This window comes from Pseudorca crassidens, chromosome 11 (assembly GCF_039906515.1).
Source record: "Pseudorca crassidens isolate mPseCra1 chromosome 11, mPseCra1.hap1, whole genome shotgun sequence".
NCBI lineage: Eukaryota > Metazoa > Chordata > Mammalia > Artiodactyla > Delphinidae > Pseudorca > Pseudorca crassidens.
This window is the reverse complement of record NC_090306.1, coordinates 1,049,202-1,072,844: the sequence shown is the minus strand read 5'-3', so window position 1 is coordinate 1,072,844 and position 23,643 is coordinate 1,049,202. Positions and strand designations below refer to the sequence as shown.

Here is a 23,643-nt window from a genome sequence, read left to right as displayed (position 1 = left end):
CTTGGGCCCCCAGGGGATGGGGCAGGCCCACCCTGTCTTCTTAGTGCCCTTCTCGTCCCCGGGAGGAGGCATTCTGGAGGCAGGAGGCCCTTCGCTGGGTACTTGCCTGCTCTGACCCCACGTGGGATCATTCCTGGCAGTCCTGACGTCTCCCGGCTCCTGTCCCTTTCTTTTCTCCCACCCGCTGCTCCCTGGTGCCCCAGGACCCACTGCCATGATGTGCTGGGGCGGTCAGCGCCTTCTTCCATGCCCTGGGCCTCGGCAAGTGCCTCACTTATATCAGCAGCTCCAGGCTCCCAGGCCCGGGAGGATCTGAACACCTCACCCTTAGCTGAGCTGCCCCTCCGAGCAGGACAGCAGCCCCCAGCAGCCCCGTTTCTGGGGCAGACCTCCTTTCCTCCCCTCCAGCTCAGATCCAGAAGTGATCTTTTCTAAATCCGTGGACAAGCGTCCTGAGCTGCGTTCATCCCAGAGGCCAGCTCCCGGCCTCCCGGTGTTCACGTCCCTTCGCCACGCCCGCGTTAGCCGAGGTTCCAGCCCGGGCCGTGCCCCACCCATCGCAGCTCACGGCTGAGTGCGGTGGCACCAGCTCTGGCCTCAGGTCCTGCACACGGCAGCCCGCGGGGGGCGTCCCCAGCCCCCGCCAGCAAGAGCACACAGCATCTCCTGTGTCAGTCACCGGGGGCAGGGCACCATCGGTCAGGGCCTCCGCCAGAGATCCGCCCAGACCCTCCCCGAGTGGCTCACAGGCGCAGGGTCAAAGCTGGCCACTGACCCCGCACTCAGATCTGAGAGGATAAGCTGGAATATCTCCCAGAGGCCCTGGGAGCCTGAGCATAAAGTGGGCCCCAGCACCCAGGACCTACAGGAAGAAAGGTGGAGGGAGACACCGAGCAGGACAGACAGGAAGGGAGGCCAGAGGCCAGAGCGAAAGGCCACGTGACCCAGTGAGCAGCAGGCCAGGGCCTGGAGAGCGAGCAGCTCAGTCTGAGGCACGTTCTGGTATAGAAGGTCTGCAGCTCGGGGGCTCAGGCTCGGGGGCTCAGGCTCGGGGGCTCAGGCTCGGGGGGCTCAGGCTCGGGGGCTCAGGCTTGGGGGCTCAGGCTCGGGGGCTCAGGCTCGGCGGCTCAGGCTCGGGGGCTCAGGCTCGGGCGCTCAAGCTCGGGGGCTCAGGCTCAGGGGCGCTCAGGCTCGGGCGCTCAGGCTCGGCGGCTCAGGCTCGGGGGGCTCAGGCTCGGGGGGCTCAGGCTCGGGCGCTCAGGCTCGGGGGGCTCAGGCTCGGGGGGCTCAGGCTCGGGGGCTCAGGCTCGGGGGGCTCAGGCTCGGGGGGCTCAGGCTCGGGGGCTCAGGCTCGGGGGGCTCAGGCTCGGGGGCTCAGGCTCGGGGTCTCAGGCTCGGGGGGCTCAGGCTCGGAGGGCTCAGGCTCGGGGGCTCAGGCTCACTCCCCACTGCTCAGAAGGACGAACCCCTTTGTGAGGCCTCTCCTCTGTGCTTTGCTCTAAGGAGTCAACACCAAATCAAAAGCGTGTCACGTACGACACCGGGAAGTCCTCAGCTCTGCCCAGCAAATGCCCACAGGCCCGGCTGTCTGCAGTACAGGGAGGGGACCAGCCCCTCGCTGGTCCCCCGCCCCTCCCGAATAGTGCGGCCGGCCCTGAGCCGGGCAGGCAGACGGTGTTACTGGTGGGGACACTAGTCATGGGTGGGCTACATGACTTACCCCAGAGAGTAACTGAACCGGGTCAGAATCAGATCCCCTAGGATGCTAACCCGGAGGCCCCTCCCCCCCATGGAACCCTTATGGTAACACTTCTCGGCTCCATCGGTGGCCGCGCGCGTGTGTGTGTATCTGTGTGTGTGTGAGTGTGTGTGTGTATGTGTGTGTGTGTCTGTGTGTATGTGTATGTGTGTCTGTGTGTGTGTGTATGTGTGTGTGTCTGTGTGTGTACGTGTGTGTATGTGTGTGTGTGTATGTGTGTGTATGTGTGTGTATGTATGTGTATTTGTGTGTGTGTCTGTGTGTGTATGTGTGTGTGTCTGTGTGTCTGTGTGTGTATGTGTGTGTGTGTCTCTGTGTGTGTGTGTGTCTGTGTGTCTGTGTCTGTGTGTGTCTGTGTGTGTGTGGATGTGTGTGTCTGTGTGTGTGTGTATTTGTGTGTGTGTGTCTGTGTGTGTGTGTCTGTGTGTGTCTGTGTGTCTGTGTCTGTGTGTGTGTGTCTGTGTGTGTGTGTCTGTGTGTGTGTCTGTGTGTGTCTGTGTGTGTGTGTCTGTGTGTGTGTGTGTCTCTGTGTGTGTGTATGTGTATGTGTGTGTGTGTGTGTCTGTGTGTATGTGTGTGTATCTGTGTGTGTGTGTGTCTGTGTGTCTGTGTCTGTGTGTCTGTGTCTGTGTGAGTGTGTGTGATGCGTCCCCTGCCTGGGGGAGGGGAGGGGTGGCGGTTGCTGACTTTCGTCTCTACCCCGGACACTTTAGGTGCCCCTCCCGGGACAGCCTGATAGCCATGGTGTGTCAGGACGAGGCCCCTCGGGATGAGACCTGTGGCCTGAGGATGGATGAGGACGCCGAGTACGGCAGCGAACCCAGCCTGATCTGCACGGAGATGTGAGCTTTGCCCTCTCCGGCTGCCCGAGAAGGGGAGGGGAGGGGGTGACGGGCGGGTCCCTGGAATCCTCCTCTGACAGCAGCAAAGCAGAGGAAGCCCCCCACCCTCATACACACGGTCCCCTCGTTGGCTTGGCGCTTCCTCATGACACGATGTTTTCAGGAAAACTGCTAAACGTTGTTTCCTAGGCTTTCTTGACACGTGTACATATTGACAATTAAATATTCGTGAAACTGCCTATAATAAAGCTGCCAGCAGAGGGCGCTGTTGTCAGCCGTAGCTGAGATTTCCATCGCAGCGGGAATTTTTTAAGAGAAGGGTTTTTAAACTGCAGCTCCAGACCCATTAGGAAGCTGTGACATTTGCTTAGTCGGTTACAATCAACACTATTAAAAGAAATCATAGCACAGAATAGCATAGAATAGGCTAGAAAAGGACAATAGGAAATAGCATATTCGAAGTCACAAAGGTAGTATTACTTTGTGAAGCATTTGTCGCCAAGTCCCATAAAATGTATTTGTGACTGTGAGTTGCATTCACAAAGTTGACCCTGTGTTAGAAGATTTCCTGAGAGGAACACTTTATCACAAGGAAGGACCAGGCCCTTCAGCTTCCGCTGTTCAGAGGATGCAGATTAACACACGGCCACATACCCGAGAAGGCAAGAAGAGCATCTGTTCCCACCGTCTAGGCTCTTGGTGTGTGCTTGGTACTTGCAGGCCCTCTGCTAGATGGTGGACGAACCGGCCTCGGCACCCAAGGGAGGCCACAGGCTGGTTCAGGAGCTAAGAGGATCTCAGAGGAGGAAAATAAAGATTTCCTCAGTAGCTGCTCACAGAGTGGTGCAAACAGCGAGAGTACAGACGCTCAGAGAAGGTCAAGGTCGGAGAGAGGCACCAGGCACGAGGTCACACAGAAGCTGGGGCTTCAAGAGTGGTTACGGTCTGGATACGAAGAAAATGTAACAGGGAGGGTGACCAAGCTGAACGTGACAGACAAGCACGGTGGCTTTCGTCCAGAACCCTCCCTGCATGTCTGCAAACGCTTGCAGACAACACACCAGGAGCACAGGCTCTGTCCTCAAAGCACGTGGAGTCACACCAGGCACAGGCGGTGGCCTCGTCTGTGACACGAAGGGCTTAGAACACAAGCGGGCGTCTGGGGTGCAGACGGCTCCACTAGGGGTTGCAAAATCAACTTAGGGACTACAATGTCTGTTTTCAGTGAAACAGCCCAGGCCAAGGTAGAACAGAGGCTCTCGGGTGCAGCGGATTCAGGGAAGGTAATCGTGGACCCGAGTCCGGCCCTTGGGCACGTCTGTCGTGTGCCCTGGGCCAGGAGGAGCCGTTTCTCACTGAGTCCCCGTTAGAAGGCCCAGGAGCTGTTGACTCACTGGACACCCCCAAGGGCCCGCAGCTGCCCCTCACCGATGACCGCACGTGCGCGCTCTTGCTGACCAAGGGTGGGCAGGCCCGGAGAGTGAGGGGCACAAGCGTGGTCTCGCGCTGGGAGTGGCCGTGGTAGACAGCATCCGCCTGTGAGCACGCCAGTGCAGAGAGGAGCTGCAGGCCCAGAATTTGTTTCCAGCTTTCTCAGCAGCGGTGGTCCCCCTGCCTCGAATCACAAGTGCAGGAGGACACACGGGGCACAGGCGGAAGGAGTCGCAGGAACATCTGTGACAGCAGAGAGCACGGCCTTTAGAGAGCACAGAGTGGGGGTCCCCTCACTAGGGAAAAAGCAGGCTGCCCGGAGGTTACAGTGCCCAGTGTCCTCTGCTCCAGGCTCTCCTACCAGGACGATGAGAATCGGCAGCTGGCGCCCCCCGAGGAGGACAGGAGAGACATCCATCTCTCTCCGAAGAGGGGCTTCCTGCGCTCTGCCTCCCTAGGTAACCTCAGACCCTCTCTCTGACGGTGCCCCCCCCCCGTGACGGTGGCCAGGCACACAGGGGTGACTGAGGAACGTCATCTCGTGGGGCTCAAGTGGCCCACGGTTGGGCTGGACCCGGGCTGGACGTGTGCTAATGCAGCACCTCAGTGAGGGGCCCAGGGCGGGGGGAGGGGGCATCCTTGCCCCTCCCTTGGTGTGAGCCGTCGGGGCCGTGTCATCTTCTTCTCTCTCTTTTTTTTTTTAATATTTATTTATTTGGTTGTGCCGGGTCTTAATTGTGGCTCACCGGCTCCTTAATTGCAGCATGCAGGCTCCTTAGTTGTGGCATGCATGTGGGATCTAGTTCCCTGACCAGGGATCGAACCTGGGCCCCTTGTATTGGGACCACAGAGTCTTATCCACTGCGCCACCAGGGAAGTCCCCCGTGTCATCTTCTGTGCTGACCCATCACTTGCTCCACAGGTCGAAGGGCCTCCTTCCACCTTGAGTGTCTGAAGCGACAGAAGAATCCAGGGGGAGACATCACTCAGAAGACAGTTCTGCCTCTGCATCTCGTTCACCATCAGGTAGCCCCCACTTTGGGACAGGCCACAGGCCACCACCTAGCAGGCTAGACAACCCCGTGATGGTCGTGCACCAACCCCCCCAGACGCCCATCAGCCTTCCTGTCCAGACCACGGCTGTGTCCCCACCCCTGGCCCTAACAGCCCCCGGTGAGGGGGCTCTTCCCACACGAGGACCGTGCTCTCCCGGGCGGGAGACCCGGGAGGTCCTCCTGGACAGCAGGAGCCCCTCTGGAGGCTGGAAGGACCAGCTGCTCCGGGTCGGCCTGAGCATTCTCCTCCCAGTGGCCAGATGTTCCCTCCCCAGACATGGCTACACGACAGGCAGGTGCGGCCACACCTGGAGCCATAAGACACCTGGACATTGAGCTCCACAAAAATCCACGCACTGGAATATGGAGATGACCAGCGAGTGTTCCAGCAGGTGGTCAGGGACAGGGATGATGTCAGGAAGGCGGGTCCGGGCAGATTCAGCAGTTGAACCGGCTCTTGGCCTGGGTGATGCCAAAAGATGGCGAGATCCAAGTCCCCAGCACCAAGCTGCTCTTAGGACCCTAGAACTGATGGACATTTCCAACAGCTAAACAATTGGGGGCTGAACTAGATTCTCCCACCTTCTTCCCTCTGTGATTACACATGCCCTTACCACGGGCCTCTGCTTTAAATGACTTTTTTATCCCCAGAGGCATTCAGTGCCAATCACAGCTTACAGTCGGCCTAAGGCAGCCAGCATGGCTCTGCCAGGGCGATGGTATTTCTGCTCGAGGAAGTACACGATTTTGCTCGGCCTGTGTGCCAGCGCACGCATACGCGTGGTCTCCACAGGGCTTTCTGGAACGTCGAGCAGAGCCTTACGCTTCCCTCAGTTGCCCAGGGACCCGGGACCCCAGACTGGGGGCCCTTGAGAGCAGTGGGCAGGGAGGCAGCAGCCTGGGGGACGCGCGCGCTTCTCTGAGGGATGTCTAGAAGCTGATTTCACCCGTCTCTGCTTATCGTGAAGGAAAACCTCCCTCGATTTACAGCCTCCCCCTATGCTTCTGAGCTGCCCTCTGACCCTTGCGGCCACGTCCCCCCCCCTGCCCCTCGGGCTGAGCCTCCCCACCGGGCAGTGTTGCTTCCTCGGACCCATCACGTCAGAGCAGGTGGAGAGGATCCGTGGCTCACGGGGGACGGGGCCAGGGCTAGAGAGCAGGTGACCTGGATCCCACTGGTCCGTGGCTTTCTGAGCTTAGAGGAGAAAGGTCCCTGCAGACTGACGGTCACAGAGTCTATTTAGGGCGGTTGAGACCGGCTCCAGGTCCGGGTGCCTGACCGAGAGGGTGCGAGCATCGGGCAGTGGGACACGGCTGAGGCCCCCTGACCCGCACTCTCGTGTCATGTCCACAGGCGCTGGCGGTGGCGGGCCTGAGCCCCCTCCTGCAGAGAAGCCATCCCCCTGACGCCCTCCCCCCGCCGCATGCAACGCCCCCTGCCACGCCTGGCCCGGCCTGGCCCCTGCGGCCTGTGCCCACCCTGCGGCTGGAGGGGGCCGAGTCCAGCGACAAGCTCACCAGCAGCTTCCCATCCGTCCACTGCGGCCCCTGGGCCGGGGAGCCCACGCCCTGCGGGGCCAGCGGCGGCATCCGGAGGGCCCGGCCCGTGTCCCTCACTGTGCCCAGCCCGGCAGGGCCCCAGGGCCGGCCCTTCCACGGCAGCGCCAGCAGCCTGGTGGAGGCGGTGAGTAGGCCGAGCTACACGGGCCGGGCAGGGGCCCCACGGGCAGAATGGAGGGGCCCTGTGGGGTGTCAAGTGTCCTGGCCAGAAAGACCCTCAGTCAGGTCTCAAGTCCACGTGAGCGCCCAGCCCGGCCGAGGAAGGGAGGTCACACTGGCCGGGGAGCAGGGGAGCCATGCGGGGGGCTGTGAGGGCACGTGAGGTGGGAGCCGCGGGCGGGGGCTGGGGTGTATTCCAGGCTCACCTGCTGCTCCCCGAGGCCTCCAGGAAGGGGGCAGACGCTTCGGGACAGAGCGGGCAGGGGCTGGGTGTGTCCTGCACATACACGCGTGCACACACACACACACACACACGCATCATCCCCGGGATCCTCACCCCCAGAAACGCAGCCAGTGGCACTGGGCCAAGTGTCACCAGAGGAGAGTGAAGACTCCTGGAAGGAGTCACGTGGGCGTCCTGGGGCGCCGGGTGGGTGGGAGGGAAGGACCAGGGCCCCTGTGGCCTCCGTGCGCCCAGGTTGCCTGGGTTTGAGGACAGTGCCCCTGCCCCGCCGTCTCTCCTCTGGCCCGCACGCCCCTAATGCCCGCAGGGGTGCTCCGTCCCACTCCTGCCCGGTGCGCAAGCACACACACGTGTACTCACATGATGCGCACACACACGAGTACACGCACGCGTGTACACACACTCTCCTCCCGAAGTGACCAGTCGGAAGCCCCTGCGCCAGCCCCAAAGGGAAGAGCCGGGCTCAGGAGTAACGCCGTCCCGGCCCCCTCTCCCCCAGGTCTTGATCTCAGAAGGACTGGGGCAGTTTGCTCAGGATCCCAGGTTCCTCAAGGCCACCACCCAGGAGCTGGCCGACGCCTGCGACATGACCATCGAGGAGATGGAGAGCGCGGCCGACAACATCCTCAGCGGGGGCGCCCGGCAGAGCCCCAACGGTACCCTGCTCCCGTGTGCACACTGCAGGGACCCGGGGCCAGACCGAGAGGGGGGCGCGGAGGACGCGGCCTGGGCGCCCAGCCCCGAGCCCCGCCAGGGCGGAGAGGAGCCCCGGGACAGCAGGGCCTTCGCCAGCAGCCTGTAGCAGCCGGGCCGGAGATGCCGGGTTTTTATTTGTCTCCATGTTCCTAATGGGTCCGTTTCAGAAGTGCCTCACTGTTCTCGTGACCTGGAGTTAACCGGAACAGCGTCTTCATTCATTTCGTAGGGACAAGACCGAGTCGGCGGCCAGGAGAGAAGCAGCCGCGGTCCGTGTCCGGCGGGGAGCGGTGGGGGGAGGGCGCGGGCACCAGGGAGGGCCCCCCACCCCCCGCGGCCGCCTCGGCTCCCTCAGCCCTCACCCAAAGGACCCTACGCCAAACGGGTGTCTTTCAACTCTGCTTGTCAAGAACTCGTTTGCACATATTCTGTACGCGCCTCACTGTCCCCATAGAGCCAGGGCCCTGTGCCTTCACGGCAGGAAGGAGGCCCCGGCCAGGCCCTGGGGAGGGGAGGGCGCTGCAGCTCCAGGCTGGCCACGCCCCCTGCGCCACCCGCGTCTGGACCCCCTTCCCACCCGGCCACGGTCACAGCCACGCCGCACCGTCGGCGCCGGGGGAGCGCGCACGCCCGCCGGGACAGGACCGGTGGTGCTTAGCGTCTGTCCAGCGCTCTTTCGTTTGGGGATTTGACATTTTTCTTCACAGCATGTTGCAGTTTTCATTTGGGGGGTTTTGTTTTTTTATACTTTTGTTTTCCCAGGGGGAGGGAGGGAGAAGAGTGTTTACAAAGTTTTGCAGCCACCCACCTTACCGTTTTCACTTTTGCAAATGTAAATCGGGTTCAGTTTTGTTGTATTATTTAACGGTCGTGGTTTCCTTTTCTACGGAGGACTCAACAGAGCCGCCGTGGGAGAGTTTTACCGGCCGTGGTGTACGCCCGATAGTTCGTTATCATTTCCTTAGGTAGTGACAAGATTTCTTCGGTTTGGTTTCATAACTTAAAGGTGATCAGCAATGCACTTGGTAGGATCTTGCACAAATGTGTGTAGTAGCACGTGCCCGAGAGAGGAAGCAGCACGGGTCTCTGCGAGTGTGTGTGCCGTGTGTACGGTGGGGTGTGTGTGCGGGCGCGGGCTGAGTGCAGCCACGCCACGCCCGGGCCGCCAGTCCGCCCGCAGTTCCCCTTGGGGCGTAAGGGTGGGGAGCTGTCAATCTGGGGCCGTTTGAAAGCAAAAGCAAACCACTGTCTCTGCTTCTGAAACGGGAATCAGTAACTGCATTTTCTGTCCCACAAGATATGCAAAAACAATGCAATAATATTCATTTTAAAAACACAGTTGTGAGTTGTGTTGGCATTAAAACCGTGTTTGAAAAACCACACAGAAATTTACGGGGGAAACACAGAAGGCGTTTTGCTTCGATTTGTTCCGTCGAACGTTTCACTGCATTGAGGGTGTTTCTGCTGAAGAGACCGTTATACTTGAATTCAGGTCAGTCTCAGTATTTTACAAATATTTTTTTAAAACTGAATTGCAGTTGTGCCAGGCGAATATAATGAATTAAGTTTGTTTTTGGATTCACTTCTTGTATATTTGCTGCATGTAAGTAAATCATTTTGTATTTGGAGTGTGACAAGCTTCACCTTTGAGCTCTTAAGTGCTTTTCTACGTGTGGCTGGGGAAAAGGGGGACAGCTTTTCTTGTCATTTGTGTGACAAGTGCCGGCACTACCCGTGTGGGTCCCGATGCAAGCTTGGGCATCACTGTTTTGCATATCTTGTGTTCTCTTCCATTTCCCTCAGTTTTCCCCAGACGGGGTAATAGGTGCATCTGTGTCTTGCTTTGAGAGATCAGGACCCGTCTTTTTCCCGCGTCCCTCTGTCTGCTCTGCCCTGGTTTTCAGAGTTGGAATTTCTCCGGGGAGAGCCCTGCACTGTGAGGGGCCGCGAGGCACCCTAAGCCGCCTCTTTCGTCACCGGGTCCCCCCTGGGAAAGGTGGCTGACCTTACCCTTCACCACCCCCCGCCCTGGCACGAGCGTTCCTTAGGGAAGTGCCCACTGACCGGGAGGGGGGAGGGGAGGGGGTCTTCAGCCGACAGCAGGGGCCAGGCAGCAGGTGCATCCCGTCCGTCCAAAGCCAAGTCCGTCCTGCTCGCTTCTCCATCTTTCACTCATTCTGGAACAGGATGTCCTCCAGCCCACCCCGCGCAGTACGGCAGCCACGGAGGGACAAGGACCGGGGGCGGGCGGTGCGTGGGGAACTCGTGGTGAGGGCAGGGCCGGAGGCATTGTGGGGGCGTCTCTCTGCCCCTGCACCCACCTGGACATCACCCGGGTGCTACATCCTTCAAACAGGTTCCAACAGTGACTGATTTGGGGGAAGCAGGACCCAGCTGTTCATCCAGACCTTCCCCGTTGAGTCTCTTCCAGCCCCGGGCTCGCTCAGCCCTTCTCGGCGCTGACTTACATGAGCAACTTAGAAGTCAAAGCCGGGCAGCGCCCGCTGCTCCGTGAAGATGAGCTTTCCTGTGGTGGACGGATGCGCACACCCCGAGGTGAACACGTACAAGGGCTGCTCCCTATTCCTCCAAGCCCAGCCCTTCCAGTCTCTGGGCTCCTTCTCGGTGCCATTGAGGTCTTGTAGGAGTTACGTTCAGGTCCCTTGTCCCGTTGCCCTGAATGTCTGCCGCGGCTGCTAGGGTCTCAGTTCTGATGGAGAGCGGAGCCCTTTGGGGTTGACCCCCAGCTCTTGCTGTGCGTTTGGCCCCTGGCTAGAGCCGTGGACTCTTAGCTGACCTCACACACGCCGGCACACACTCGGCCTTCTTGTGCTGTCTTCTGTTTTCCTTCTGGGCTTTTCGTCTGTGTCACTGAATCTCAGCGACCGGCTTGTGCTGGGCTTATGACAGCTACTCCCAGGGCTCCGCCAAGCACATCCCCCCATCACCGCGCGCACCGCAGGCGTGCTTCTCCTTTGCCGTCAGCTCTGTCTCTGTCGGGAAGACCCATCCAGGGGCGGGGGGTCTTCCCGGGCCAGAGCACAGGACCAGCGAGGGTGGGACGGACACGCGGCACCCATCCTCCCAAGCCTCATCTGTGGCGTGGTCTCCGCCTCTGCACCCAGAACAGAATCTTCCCACGACCCTGGAAAGCAGAGCTGTTGTGTCTTCTGAAGCCCTTGAGCGGCAGGAGAAAAGCCATGATGGCCAAGGACCTGAAGGACTTGAGGAGTTTAGGCTCAGGGTTTGGTGGAGCTGGTCTGTGTTTGTCCCCTGAGGGGCCAGCCTCTTGTTTCCATCTTAATCTTACAGTTACTCACGTGCTTGACTTGATCCCCAGCTGTTTCCTTTCCACCCCCCTCCTAGAAGGTTCTATTGGGTCTTGGGCTAAGATGCAGACATTTCCCCCAGATTTTGGCTTGATCCGTGAATTTTTCTCTGCTTTGCTTCAGAAGCTCTTCGTCCAGTCTCTTCCCTCATCTTCTCAGTCTGACTGGGACCCAAGGCTCTGCCTTACCCGTCTTTATCCTCCTCCACGCCGCGGCTTCCGAGCTGCGGGGCCTCGTCCCGAGCTGCCTGTCACTTCCTGCCGGCCGTCCTCCCGCCACACCGTCTCCCCGTCAGTTAGCTGAGGCACCCTCCAAGGCCAATGTCATGTCTTTCTGAGGAAGAAGAGCCCCTGAAAGGGAGGAGCTTGGAGGTCATCGAGGGGGTGAGGGCTGCTTTCCAGGGGCCAGTTGAGAGTATGTGTCCCCCACCCCATAGGCCAAGCAACGGAGCGGAACTTAGAGCAGCACAGGGAGGAGGCCGCGTGGTTGAGGCCTGCAGCCTCGTCAGACCATCGTCACAGGCATTGCTAGGCACGGGGGTGGCAGCTCCGCCCCCAGCGAGACCTGGAAGGACGGGCGTGTCGCTGTCCAAGAGGCCAAGGGCCGGGCGACCTGGTGTCGACCCTCTAAGCCGCTGGTCAGTCGAACCAGAGCCCAGGCCAGGTCTGTTTTCTTCAAGACCAGGCTCTGGTCTGTGGAAAGTGCCAGCACTGAACCGAAGGGAAACTGGGGCAAAAGGGGGCATGTTTTGACCCCCTGTGTCTGCTCCCGTTTTGTGGAAGGAAGTGTCCGGTGTGACTGCCCGCTGTGGCCGGGACAGCGGAGAGGCAGAGGCCTCAAGATCGACCGTAGAAGAAGAGAAAAATGAAAGTGCTCTGGTGCTGTTTTCCCAGCCAAGCCGTTGTCTCTGGCCGGTAGGGGTGTCTGCCACCCTGTCCCCGTCTCTGCGGACACTCCTCCCGCGTGTGGGCCACGGGCTCCAGTGGGACGACAGGCGGGCTGGGGGGATACCCCGAGGTCACCACAGGAAGCCAGCGCCCAGCTCTCCTGGCAGCTGCGCCCGCATCGGGGTGGGCCTCCCTCCCTTTCCCCAGCCCTCCGTTTTCCCTCTTCCCCCGGTTCAGTGAGAGCGGGCCTGTGAGCAGATTCTAACATAGTTTCTTTGTGAAGCCATTTCTGGTCTTAACTTTATTTATTTATTTATTTTTGTTTCCAACGAGACCCTGCTTTGTGAGGCCAGGCAGCAAACCATCAGGTAAATGCGTTTCTGCCAGGGTTCCGCATCGCTGGGGAGAGACCCGCACCCCACACGCGCGCACGCCGACACGTGCTCATGCACACGCGCATGCGCACGCGCCCTGATGGGGCAGGCGCTGGCCCCCGGGCTGGGACCAAGACGCCTGGCTCTGTCCTCCTCTCAGAAGGCTGCGTGCTGACTGGAGAGAGAAGCAGCGGTGCTCCCCCGGGTGGAAATGTGCCGTCCGGACTGAATTCTATGAACTAAATATCATTTCTCTTCATGGAGAAAATACCACCACTCTTAAAGTCAAGATTTTTTCTTGCCATGATTTTAGGAGGCTTGGTCCACAGCAGGCGGGTGGCGAAGGCCCTGAGGCTCCCTGGGGTCTTAGAACAGCCTCCCTGTGGGCTCTCTGAAGGGGAACTGGCGATGCAGTGGAATATGTGGAATGTACCGTTAGGCTGAGCTGGGCAAATCGCTGAGCCCTGAGAGCAGTCGGAGGTGGGACCCTCCGTGGACATCCCCTCTCTCCCCTAGATCAGGGACGCCCAGATGGGGACTAGAGGGCGGAACAAGGGTTTGGCTGTCACGTCAGCCGAGCCCACAGCCTCCTGCAGGTTGGGGCTGCCGTGCTGCAGGTGCCTCCCCTTTTGTGGGGCCTCCAGGCACCAGGTTTCAGAATAAGTAGTGTGACTTGGATGCGGCTCCTGGAAAGGTAGTGTGACACTCAGTCCACGTGAATCAGACATTTACAACAATTCACCACCTGGGAGGACTCGTGTGTGAGAAAACGTTTCACCGAGCTCACATCTGAGCCGCTCTGGGGTCAGAGGCTGCCTGTTTCAGGGGAGGGCCATGTCTGTAGGAGACACGGAGGGGGGCACCGTGCCTCCTAGTCACGGTGCGGCCCGGAGGCTCCCGCTCCGCCACCCTTGGTGCCCCTGGGTTTGTGGGCCGGCGCGAGGGAGAAGGGGGCCCGGCCTCGGTCGCCACCCGCTGCCCTGGCTCCTGAGGGCGTGGCCTGCGGGGCCCCAAAGCCCAGAGCGGGGGGCAGGGGAGGCCCTGTCCCTAGACGGGTCACTGGGTTCCAAACCCCCCTCCCCCAGGATGTCCCACCGTGGAGACACCATGCTGAGGCTTGAAAGGGAAAAACAGAGCTTGGGACTCAAGAGTAGACGGTTTTTAAAGAAACAACCCAGCACCAAGGTCTCCTTCAGAAGGCGGCCCTGGGGACCCCGACGCCGAGGCCCCGTACTGCCTGCAGGTCAAGGGCATCCCACCCACCCTCGGAGTCGGGCCTCGACCTCCCTGCCTGCCCCCCTCCACTGTTCTCCCAGAGCCTTGAGGGAATAAGGTCTGGCTCTGGAGGCTGGGATGTCCAAGGCACAAGCAGGTCTGGACTAGTCTGTGGTGTAGCAGCAAGAACCACCGTGGAAAACACACGTCCACTAAGAATCAGGGTGGCAGGCCCCCCGTTGGTTGGTGAGGCTCCGGGGTGTCTGTCGCTGTCACAATTTCCCTGTTTTATTTTGACGCCCCTGAGCTACCAAGACAAGGTCTTCCGTGCGGGAGGTACGGACGCAGCCCCTCCACCCGCCTCGCCTCTCGTCCCGGCTCGGACCCCCTTCATCCTCCGACCCACCGAACCATGCTCGTTCTCAGAGGTCGGGGCCCCCACCGCCATCGCCCCTGCACCCATCCCTTCCCCACCCCCTGCGTCCCGTACACCTCCCTCCGGGCCCTGCGGCTTCACAGCCTCATGTTGTAAATACTGTTGTACAGTTTGTAATCATCAAATCACCCCAAGTCAGCGGCCTCGCCTGGGTCCCTTCTCACCTTGAGAAAGACCAGGGAATCGAGAAGAGCTTCAGGGCCATCTCTGTGTGAGACGCTATGTATATTCCTGTAAGATTGCATTTTTATCTAAGGAATGATGTTATTTAAAAAACAAACCAAAAAAAAACAAAAAACAAGAATTGCAAATAAATTTCTTAACAATGTCTACGTTGGTTCGGTCGGGTCACCCCTCTCGCCTTCTCGTCCCGTTTCCTAGACTCACAGAAACGCCTTTAACTCTCAGACGACGCTCTCGTCCTCCAAAGGGGAGGACGGCCGGGGGAACGCGGGGAACCTGACCCCGGGGAATCAGACCCGGGGGATGGTCTCTGACCTCATTTCAGCAACTCGTCTCATCACCCAGGTCTTCCTTCCAGTGCAAAGGTTAACAGAAAAATGGTCAAAGGTTGACCTTCCAGTGAAAAGGTTAACGGAAGAATGGTCAAAGGTTGACAAGGGACAATAGGAGAAATTAAATGGTTGACCCGCAGAAGACAAGAGCTGCCCCCACCCCACAATCGGGAAAGGCACAAAATTGGTTTTGAATGAAGGAGAGGGAGGGGGGAAGGAAGGGGAGAGAAGTCGGGGGATGAGAGCATGTGTGTGAAAGTACTTTGGGGACTTTCCTGGCGGCCCAGTGGTTAGAACCCCGCGCTTTCACTGCCGAGGGCACAGGTTCAGTCCGAGGTCAGGGAACTAAGACCCCGCAAGCCTCATGGCACGGCCAAAATATTAAAAAATAATAATAATAATACTTTGAAGGCTACAAATAGGCAAGTTGTTTTCTTTTTTTTTTTTTTTTGATTATTAAACAGACTCAGACAACCTTTCAGAATAATCCACTGTGTAAAAATAACTTGTCCCAGAAATAACGTCTTAGTTGGATACAGTTACGAGATCGTCCCCGCGGACGACTGAGTCCATTCCGGCAATTACGAATCATTGCCGCCCTCCCTCCTCCTCTGCTGGAGCGCCCTCGGCCCCAACCCTGCCCCCCAACCTGGACCCTGGGCTCTGGAGTCCAGGCTCGAAGGAGAGGAACACGCGTGGAGGCGACTTGTCCAGCTTCCAGAGCAGGAGCTGGGACCTCGGGTCACAGTCAGCTGTGAGTCACTAGGTAGCAGCAATGACTGCAGTGCCAAAGTTTGAGAATGATGCTTTCAATCATCTGGAACAGACTGGAGACTTGCCCTGTGATGAACCTGCTCTGCTTGCATTTTGAATGCTTCCTCAGGTGGGACGGAAGGAGCCAGGCTTCGCCCTGGGAGTGGTCACCACGCGAGCAGCCCTCACGCATGGGCGGCCTCCCTGCTACTCTGCTCTCTGGGTCAGCGTGTAGGCCCGGCCAACCCCTCCCCATCCTCAGGTCTGCTTCTGCCCGCTTCCTCCTTTCTCCCCACAAGGGGGTGTGATTGTTGGTCTGACTGCCCAGAGAAGTCGATATGCATTGGGCCCATTACAAGGGGGCAGGATGGCTGCGTGGTGGAAAGTCAGAGGGCACACCTGACACTCTCTCCTGCGCCTGCTTTTTCCCGCCTTCTTTCTGTGTATCCCCGTCTTGCTCCCTGTCTGCACGCGGTTTGCCAGGTAGGTGGGCTCAGCAGGCTCTCAAGCCCCTGCTCTCAGAGGCCCATCTGGACCCATCAGCCCAACAGTCAGGCCGCAGGAAATGGGTCTGGAAGACCCTCGGCTGCCCGTGAGCCGAGTGAGGGGCTCAGCCCAGCCTTGACGGAGCCCTACCGTGAACATTATCGACACCTTTCCCGCTAATAACAAAAGGCACCTACGCTTTTCATGGGCTGCAGCTCCTTGTACATAATTTCCTTTCTAACGCAGTCATCAGGTGAAAAAATTCCCTTGGAGCTGCGGCTCCATTTGGAAGCACTGAACGCAGCCAGCGCCGGCCAGGGTGCTGCTGGGACGGTCCCCACTTCTGGGATGGTGTGCAGGCCCCTTCCCTGAGCAGAGGTGCCCACTGTCCTTTGGAAGTCCCATGGGCTAGGAGCTCACGCAGACGCTGAGTGGCCCGGAGGGGACCGAGCCAGCTGTCAGCCCCAGGGCCACACTTTGCCCCCTGCTTTATGACCCTGGGCTGGACCCTGTGGCATTTCTCCTTTGCTGGATGCCTTGAGGTTGCGTTTGTCAGGAGACAGGACAGATGTCCTGGAAGGGCCCAGGAGGCCATGGGGAAAGACGGGAATTCCTCCCAATGGGCTGCTTCTTAGTGCAGCAGCCAGTGCTGGGGGTGTGGGGCCAGCAGCGGCCACCTTGGGGGCCCCGTGAGCCGGCTCCCTGCCCACTCTGGCCGGCCTCTCCGTCCCCCGCAGATGGCTCGCCCTTGTGCAGCCGCACCGTCCTCCACGTCCAGGCTCCCTCGGCCCTCGCGGCAGAAGCTGCCCTCCGGTACTTCCATAAACCTAGAGTCCTCTCTCAACCCCTGTAGGTAGTTAACCACCTCTGACTCATTAACCAGTCTTTGTGTTAGCCTCTCCCTGTTCAAATGACTGGAGTGAGTCCTGCCCCTGACTGAACATACCAGTAACACCCGCGGGGCCCTTGCGCGTCCCTCTGCCTGGAGTAGTCGTCACCTGGATGAGTAAGTACTCAGACGTGGTTATGCACTGACCACTCGGCATCCGGTCCTTCCTGTGGTTAAGCTGACGCCCTGAGCAGCCTCCATCTTTTCTCTGAAACAAGAGGCACAGACCTGACCGCTGGGCACCGTCGCCTGCAACCAGATGAGCCCAGGACAGTGGGGGTGAGGGGCCTGCTTGTGATACAAGCCAGACCTTGACTCCAATGCTGTGAACCTGACTGAGAGCCGTGTCACCACTGCCTACAAGGCCCAGAAACAGGCCCAGATTCTCTGAGACCACGTGCTTATACCCCCATGGTCCAAAAACGTACTTCTTGAGTCCCTAGTATGTACCTGACACTGTTCTGGGCGCTGGGCAGAGAGCAGCTTGGCTCTGGTTCTGTCCTACGATGCCCCACCCGTGCCAGGAGTAACCCTTCTTCTAACAACACCAAGTGCACTGGGTGAGGCCTCACCCACAGGCTAGCGTCTCCCCACAGCCCACTGAGGTTCTAAGGGGGGCTGCACAGGCCCTGCACACAGTCTGCACAGAGACGCCCAGCCTGGGGTGGGAGTCAAGGTGCATCTGGAGGCTTTGTGCCTGGGGGCGGGGGTGGGGTGGGGTGTGAGCCCAGCAAGGTCACGTATCTGTGAGGGTATGTGCGACGGAAGGTGCTGGGCCTAGCGCAGAGCCAGTGGGTCATTCAGGACGCTGAGCTGGCCTCTGCAGGGGCTCCCTTATCCAGGGAGAAGGGGCAGAAGCAGCAGTGGCCTCGGTCCCTGGCACAAGCCGCTTAGGCTGGGGCTGGGCCAGCTGCTGGGGAGAGCAGAGGGGAATTGCCTCCTGGGACGGCAGAGAAGCACGCCTGCGCAGGCGCACTGAAGCTGAGCCCACCCGGCTTCCGCTGGCCCCTGTGCCGGGTGGGCTGCTGTCAGTGTGCTCGTCTTCTGTGCCGGGCAACAGATTTCCACAAACTTAACAGCTTACAGCAACACACTTGTATTATCCCACAGTTTCTGTGGGTCAGGAGCCCAGGCCGAGTCCTCTGCCATCCACGGCACACTGGGCTGTGCTCCCATCTGGGGGCTTGACGGGAAGAAGCCCCTTCCAAGTTCATTTACGTCGTGAGCAGGATTCGATTCCTTTGCGGTTGTAGGACTAATGCCGAAAGCTCAGCTTCTCCGCGCGAGTGCCACATCGAATCTCAGAGACAGAGTTTTGGGCGAAGCAGAAAAGAGCAGCTTTATTGCTTTGCCGGGCAAAGGGGGACACGGTGGGCTCCTGCCTCGAAAACTGTGTCCCAGCCCCAGAGGACTTGACGAGGGGTTTTATAACAATGGTTCCCGGCTGGGCTGCTGGCAGATGAGGGGGTGCGCAGGGTCTCAGGCAGTCGGTCTTCTAATCCTGACGAGCCGCTCTGGTCCCGTTAGTCTCGCCTCAGGCTGCTCCTTCCTTGATGAGCAACTGTTCGAATCCGCCCTTTGGAACCCGGGGAAGGTCATGGAGGCTAGAACCTTGCCTACACCGTAGGGCCTCTCTCGGTTTTAGGACTGAGGTCCCCGTTTTGCTGCTGGCCATCAGCTGGGGGCCCCTCTCACCTCGAAGAGGACGCCTGCACTTCCTTGCCGTGCTCCTCCCCCCCAAGGTCTCTCCCTTCAAAGCCAGTAAGGGGGAGTCTTCTATCTCATAGGCGTGACATCTGGTGGGTTAAAAGCAACTCACGGTTCCTGACTGAGCTCAAAAGGGAGGGATTAGGGCTTCCCTGGTGGCGCAGTGGTTGAGAGTCCTCCTGCCGATGCAGGGGACACGGGTTCGTGCCCCGGTCTGGGAAGATCCCACATGCCGCGGAGCAGCTGGGCCAGTGAGCCACGGCCGCTGAGCCTGCGCGTCCGGAGCCTGTGCTCCGCAACGGGAGAGGCCACAACAGTGAGAGGCCTGCATACCGCCAAAAAAAAAGAATCTGATGAAGATTATGAACTCTTCATCCAGGGAAAAGCACATTCACCAATAAACATTTGGCAAATCATTTCCAAGAGTTTACCAACTTCCTACAGTCTATCCACGGGCTTCAGTTTAACGATCCCTGGGGCTAAATGCCTTTTTTTTTCCAGTGGCTCTCTCTCGTTCTAAGTCTTCTTAGAAATGGAAACAGGAAAGTAGCAATTTCCATCCTTGCTAAAACATACCCCCAAGAATGGTGCTGCCATCCCTCACCACATGTTCTGATGGCCAGGATTCTGGAAAATCCCTGTGCTCTGAAGATAAGCGATTTAGGCAAGAAGCCCCGTACAGCTGTTCATTTGCCTCCCGGAAGTGAAAGCTAATCACCTGTAGAATCTGACGGCCCTCTCCCCTCAGGTGATCTCTCTCCATCTTTCAATCTGTCCCATGAAATGTTTAGCAATTGGGAAATTCAGCTTTTGCTCAATTTAGTTGGGGCTGTTGTGTTGAATTTAAATAGACACGTTGTAAATAAAATCATTTTGAAATCTTTTTCTATCAGAACAACAATTAAATTGAGTAAAGTAGGAATTCTATTAAAACATCACTGTAAAATCTTTCAAAAGTATAACTTTTTTCTAGCTCTATCACTGAAACTGATCCACAGGAAAATCACCAATTCAGACTCATGGAACAATTTGGTAATGCTGACCTTAACAATAAAACTGTTATTTTTCCTGCTAAAATGGGTTTATTCAGGAATAGCAAAGGAATTGTAATTTGGAAGAAGCAAGCTATAGCAACAGCCATAGGCAAATGCAATGAAGGAGAGGAATGAAACATTTATAAAGAAAAAGGAGGAAGTTGGGACGGGTTGTTTTGAACAAAAGCCTTTTGAAGAAAAGCGAGAGTCCAAGGTGATGATGCGTCGGTGCTCGCTGGCTGAGTTGCCGGGTGATTTCTTATAGGGGATGCAATGCATGTCTTTTCCTGTTGGGGGCTGTGACTGATGATTTTTTCCCATAATTGACCTCAAGTGGTACCTGCGTGAGAGCTCTCCCTTCTGTCCTCCCAACTCTATTTTAGTGAGGTTTCCCTTTACTTATTTTCACAATATGCAGCCCTAGGACCCTGAATGGGGTCTCTAATACACCACTAAAAGAACCAAAGCTTGGTGAAAAGTAGCTAATTCCGTACCTTGTTGCCTGAAATACCTTATTCCTGGAAAGCAAGATGCTTTCAGACCACCTGGTGGCACTGAGAACACAAGAACAAGCTCAAAGGATCATCAGCTGGCCGAGATGTTACGATTTGAACACTAAAGAGGAAATAATCTTTATATTTCATTGGAACAAATCTGGGAAAACTCATGAGCCTGTGATGGTGTTCCAGAAGGGGAAACATCAAATGTACTAGAGGGAAACTTCAAGTCATGAAACAGATGACATCAAAGGTACTAGAAGGACATTTCAAGTCATGAAACAGATGATTATGTAGGATATATTCATGATGATCATGTTACTGATATTAATTGTATTGAAATGTAGTCGACAATATTGTAACAACTTTGCGGTGATGGACGGTAACTGCTCTTGCCATCGTGACCATAATGTATAAAAATGGAGACTCACTACGTTGTACACCTGAAGCTAATACAATATTGTAAATCAACTATATTTCAATTAAAAAAGCCAACTTTAGCTTACACTGGTGATGCTTTCCACCGGCTGAAAGACAGTAACTGTGGCACAGAGCAGCACCGCACCCTGAGAACTGTAGCGTCTCGGCCGCAATGAGGACAGGCGACACCTTAGAACCACCTGGGAGACAAAAAAGCCCTTACCAGCAGACCCCGCCCAGACCAAGTGAATCAGTGTGGAGTGGGTGGGGCAGCACCCTGTGAGCCTAACATGTCCCCGGGGGATTTCAAAGGCACGCCCCCTTTCCCAGGGGCGCAGCTGCATAGGCCCCTCGGAGCCTGGGAGCAGGGCCGGCAAACTAGGGCTTTGTTCCAAATCTGGCCACCAGAGGAGCTGAGATGGTTTTTACACTTCTAAGTGGTTGGGGGAAAATATAAAAAAAAAAGAGGAATAATACCTTGGGACACATGAAAAGTACATGAAATTCAAACATCAGTCTCCACAAGTAACATTTTCTTGGAACATAGCCACAGTCCCGCGTTTACCTACTGCCTCTGGCAGCTTTGGGGCTGGAGGGCAGAGTCAAACACATGGCTGCAAAGCCTAAAACATCTACTCTCCGACCCTTTGCAGAAAGAGCTTGCTGACCCCAGCTTGAAGGGAGTGGGTCTCCAGAGCCCAGCACCCCTGTGTTGTCTTCCAAGAACTTACCCATCTGGGAAGGTGCCAGAGGTCGAGGGTCAGATGCGGGGAGATCCTCCTCCTTTCCCACCTCTTCTTCCCACCTACCCTTCTCTCATTTTCAAAAGAGAGAGAGGCCTCTCACCAGCCCCGGGGCATAAAAACCTCCTAAGCAAAGGAACAATTCCAAATATCCGAGTCTAGTAAAATTCCGATGACACGTTTTCAAGTCAGGAGGGTTCCAAATATTGCTTTACCAAGACTGAAGATGACTCCAGCAAGTTTCCAGCTGCCAAATCATTAAAAATATTTGGTGACAGATGACCATGTGATTCTAGGCATTCAAAGAACTGAGTAACATGGTTATGACAGAGCTAGTGACATAATTATGTAAACAAGGTTTTTTGAGTTTTACAGCTGAAATATTTAAAATGCTGAATGTCCCATTCTGTGAATAAGCAGTTTTTGTCCACAGATATATGAACTCAGTTGGAGGAAAAGCCATGCATCTCATTAAGAAGTGAAGTTCAAGGGCTTCCCTGGTGGCGCAGTGGTTAAGAATCCGCCTGCCAATGCAGGGGACACAGGTTCGATCCCTGGTCCGGGAAGATTCCACATGCCGCGGAGCAATTAAGCCCATGCACCACAACTACTGAGCCTGCGCTCTAGAGCCTGCGAGCCACAACTACTGAAGCCCACGTGCCACAACTACTGAAACCCGCACACCTACAGCCCATGCTCCGCAACAAGAGAAGCCACCACAATGAGAAGCCCGCGTACCGCAACCAAGAGTAGCCCCCGCTTGATACAGGTAGAGAAAGCCCGCGTGCAGCAGTGAAGGTGCAACGCAGCCATAAATAAATAAATAAAAATAAATGTGAAAAAAAACCCAAATTGTTAAAAAAAAAAGTGAAGTTCAAATAACAGTTTGTTATTATGTTTAATGAGGACTTGCCAAAACTTACGTTATAGTTGCATTTTTTTTTTTTTTTTTGCGGTACGCGGGCCTCTCACTGCTGTGGCCTCTCCCGTTGCGGAGCACAGGCTCCGGACGCGCAGGCTCAGCGGCCATGGCTCACGGACCCAGCCGCTCTGCGGCACGTGGGATCCTCCCGGACCGGGGCACGAACCCGTGTCCCCTGCATCGGCAGGCGGACTCTCAACCACCGTGCTACCAGGGAAGCCCATAGTTGCATAATTTTGATCACTGACTCCTGATCATCGTCATTGTGAAATGACAGGCTTGGCTTCTTCCTGGCTGTTGACCAGAACTTTCTCAGCTCTTGGCCGCCTGGGCCTTTCCATGGGCAGCACACAGCAACCGGAAAAGCGTTGAGCAACCCCAGGTCCGGGTCTTTCGTAGCCTAATCTTGTCAGTGACATCCCATTGTCTTTTGTCTCATCCTACTCATATGCTATTGCTGGAAACAGGTCACAAGGCCCAGCGCACACTCAAGGGAGGGAGATACAGAAGAAAGCAAATACCGGGAGGTGGGATGGGGTGGGGGCCATCTCGGAAGCTGCCGACTCCGAATGTCGAATTTTAGTAATTACAGCCTCCACATCTGTTTACACTTAGGATGAACATTTTCGGGTGTCATCTTAAAAATGTATGGAAGGATGCAGAGTTTTCCAAAATTCTTTTACAATAAACAGGTAAAAGTGTTTGGAGATGGCAGAGCTCCAGGCCTAATGCAGCTGGGTCCTGTCGGGCAGAGGGGGGTCAGACGGTCGCCAGGGGTCTGCCAACAGCGGGCAAAGGGCCTTTGGACAGCAAGAAGGTCCACCTCCCCAGACCTGGGAAGCCTGTCTGCATTACAAGGGCTGAGCGCATCTGGGTCCGCGGGTGTCGGGGGCCAAAAGAGGCGGTCAGTTGTCAGGGAAGGAAATGCAGACGACGCTGGGCTTAGGATGAAGGAAGGAAAAGAATGAAAAGTGCACTTCCGGGAGGCACACTCGTCAGCAGCGTGTAGGATAAAACGGGAGGGCAAGGTCTGGGACAGGGGTTGACGGGGACCCAAGAAGGGGGCTGCCCAGGGGACTGGGGGTCTTGGAAGGCCGGGGAGGAGGGACTTAGTCCGCAGGCTCCAAAGGCAGGCTCCTCTGGACCGGAGACTAATAAGGGGTGATCAGCCAGGCGGACCCTCAGCAGACGTGGGGCGCAGGCTCAGCGCTGGGGGCACAGACGGCCGAGGGCAAGGGAGGCCCAGAGCCCGCGCAGGTGCGTGGGGACCAGTGCTCCCACCTCCTCGGGGGGCCAGCGTTGTCGGAGCACGGAGCTGTCCCAACCTCGAGAAGGAGGACGGAAAGCCAAGAAAGCAAAATCTGGGTAAGAGGGTGAGGATACAGAGAGCCAGGGACTGAGAAAAAGGAGAAGAAAAAGAGGAGAGTAAGGCCGGGGTCGAGAGCTCGGGGAAGGTGTTCAAATAGAGTTTTACAGCCTGACGGTAAGAGCAGGGACGAAATACGGCAGCGAGCTGAGCTGGAGCGCAGGAAACGCTTGCCCGGGATTCGCGGCGCCGGCGGGGCTGAAGGAGCGCGGGGAGGAGCGCGGGGAGGAGCGCGGGGAGGAGCGCGGGGAGGAGCGCGCACCTGGGACGCACGTCGGGGCGGGACCCGCGGAAGGACTATCCTGGCCCGAGCTCTCCCCTCTG

The 23,643-nt window shown here is 57.4% G+C and overlaps 1 protein-coding gene across 21 annotated transcripts in view; it reads left to right on the top strand.

The window, feature by feature from the left end:
• The window catches only part of CACNA1C (calcium voltage-gated channel subunit alpha1 C), a 469,600-nt gene extending 455,283 nt beyond the window's left edge, over nt 1-14,317 (top strand). For all 21 annotated transcript variants that reach the window (XM_067755986.1, XM_067755977.1, XM_067755985.1 and 18 more), the window contains 5 exons: nt 2,473-2,601; nt 4,384-4,490; nt 4,955-5,058; nt 6,442-6,771; nt 7,550-14,317. In XM_067755986.1, coding sequence (XP_067612087.1) covers nt 2,473-2,601; nt 4,384-4,490; nt 4,955-5,058; nt 6,442-6,771; nt 7,550-7,852 — 973 coding nt within the window. In that variant the 3' untranslated portion in view covers nt 7,853-14,317. The remainder of the gene's footprint in view (nt 1-2,472; nt 2,602-4,383; nt 4,491-4,954; nt 5,059-6,441; nt 6,772-7,549) is intronic.
• Nucleotides 14,318-23,643: the final 9,326 nt, after the last annotated feature.